The 1,312-nt window shown below is 45.0% G+C and overlaps 1 pseudogene across 1 annotated transcript; it reads right to left on the bottom strand.

Moving 5' to 3' along the window:
* Window positions 1-427: 427 nt before the first annotated feature.
* Window positions 428-1,311, bottom strand: TEOVI_000448600:pseudogene (annotated as a pseudogene). Its single transcript is given in 2 exon segments — window positions 428-523; window positions 526-1,311. Coding segments are annotated over 2 exon segments (882 nt in total).
* Window position 1,312: the final 1 nt, after the last annotated feature.

Consider the following 1,312-nt stretch of genomic DNA (forward strand, 5'->3'; position numbering starts at 1 on the left):
TCAGAAAGTCTAAAATAGCTTGTCCCGTGTAAGATGAAAGCGGTCTGCAGCGATACGTATCACTCAGAAGCTCCTCCTCCTTCACTCGAACAACCCTCACCAACTTGTGTGATGCTTTGTCTGTTTGCCACATAGCTGCGTTTTGGAAAATTTCTGCGTAATCATTCATATATGTATCATTCAATTTGTTAATGTATCCCCGAATTAGTGTCCACTGACTGTCATACGAAACCAAATTACCTATATGACGAAGCAGTGGACCAACGAAAAGAATTCGACCTTGAATTTCTTGCCATTCTCTTTCAATTTTCTCTTTCGCAACTGGAGGACTCCAACCGTAAGCAGGAGCAATTTTCCCCCACCTCGATATGTGTATGGCTTCCAAATCCTTCAATGTATCACAGTTCATGTAAAAATGTGTAGCGCCGTTTTGCTTGGACCATTCATGGAATTGCCTAACGTTTGGAGAACTCAAAGCAATACCGGCACAACCAACAGGTGGTTTCACTGGAGCATGATGGTCCTTGCCACGTCGAATATGAGGTATCCCTTGATATCCTCACCGCTACTCGAATCTCTGACTATTTGCTCAACAACTGTAAATGCATTCTCATAATTACTGTAAAACGTAACATATCCTGCTCGATCGCCTTTGGGTTTACGAAACACGTACGCCTCGCCCTCCACAACGTATATGATAATCTGAAGTTGACTCGCTTCATAATGCAGTAGTTTGTATAACAGTAGGGATCCCACGGAAAAGGATTTCCCAATACCAGGCGTACCAATAACAACATGAAACATCGGATTGATAGCCACTTCACCCATAAGCCACTGGTTAAGCCGTTCCTCAACCTTATGCCACACCCTCAGTGTTTCCCTGCGGATATAAACATCACTATTAAAAACGTACCCCACTCCCTTCTTGTGATTAATATCATAATCATTTGGGTTCTTTTCGAAAGACGTGTATGGCCAACCCACTTGAGATGTGAGTACCGCAATCTCCAAGTTACCGTGACGAGGAAGTGGTTCGTTCATAGTTTTCGGAACGTGACTTACATCAACTTCCTCCTTCGTCCACATGCGCGGCGGTCTTCCATCGAACACTTTCAATCCAAGTGGCTCTTCATCATAGCCCGACATCACATAGCTCCATTTCGCATTGCAAATGGAATCATACAATCCTCTCAGTTCGCTACCATCAGCTGCTAGGACAGCTCGCTTTTCCGCTCTCTTGGCGGCCGCCAACGCTCCATCCAACCTTCCCCTCGCCACGGGACCAACAAATTCCCTTATTTCCACTGTCCCC

The sequence above is a fragment of the Trypanosoma equiperdum genome, assembly GCF_001457755.1.
Source record: "Trypanosoma equiperdum strain OVI genome assembly, contig: ctg_909, whole genome shotgun sequence".
Lineage (NCBI taxonomy): Eukaryota > Euglenozoa > Kinetoplastea > Trypanosomatida > Trypanosomatidae > Trypanosoma > Trypanosoma equiperdum.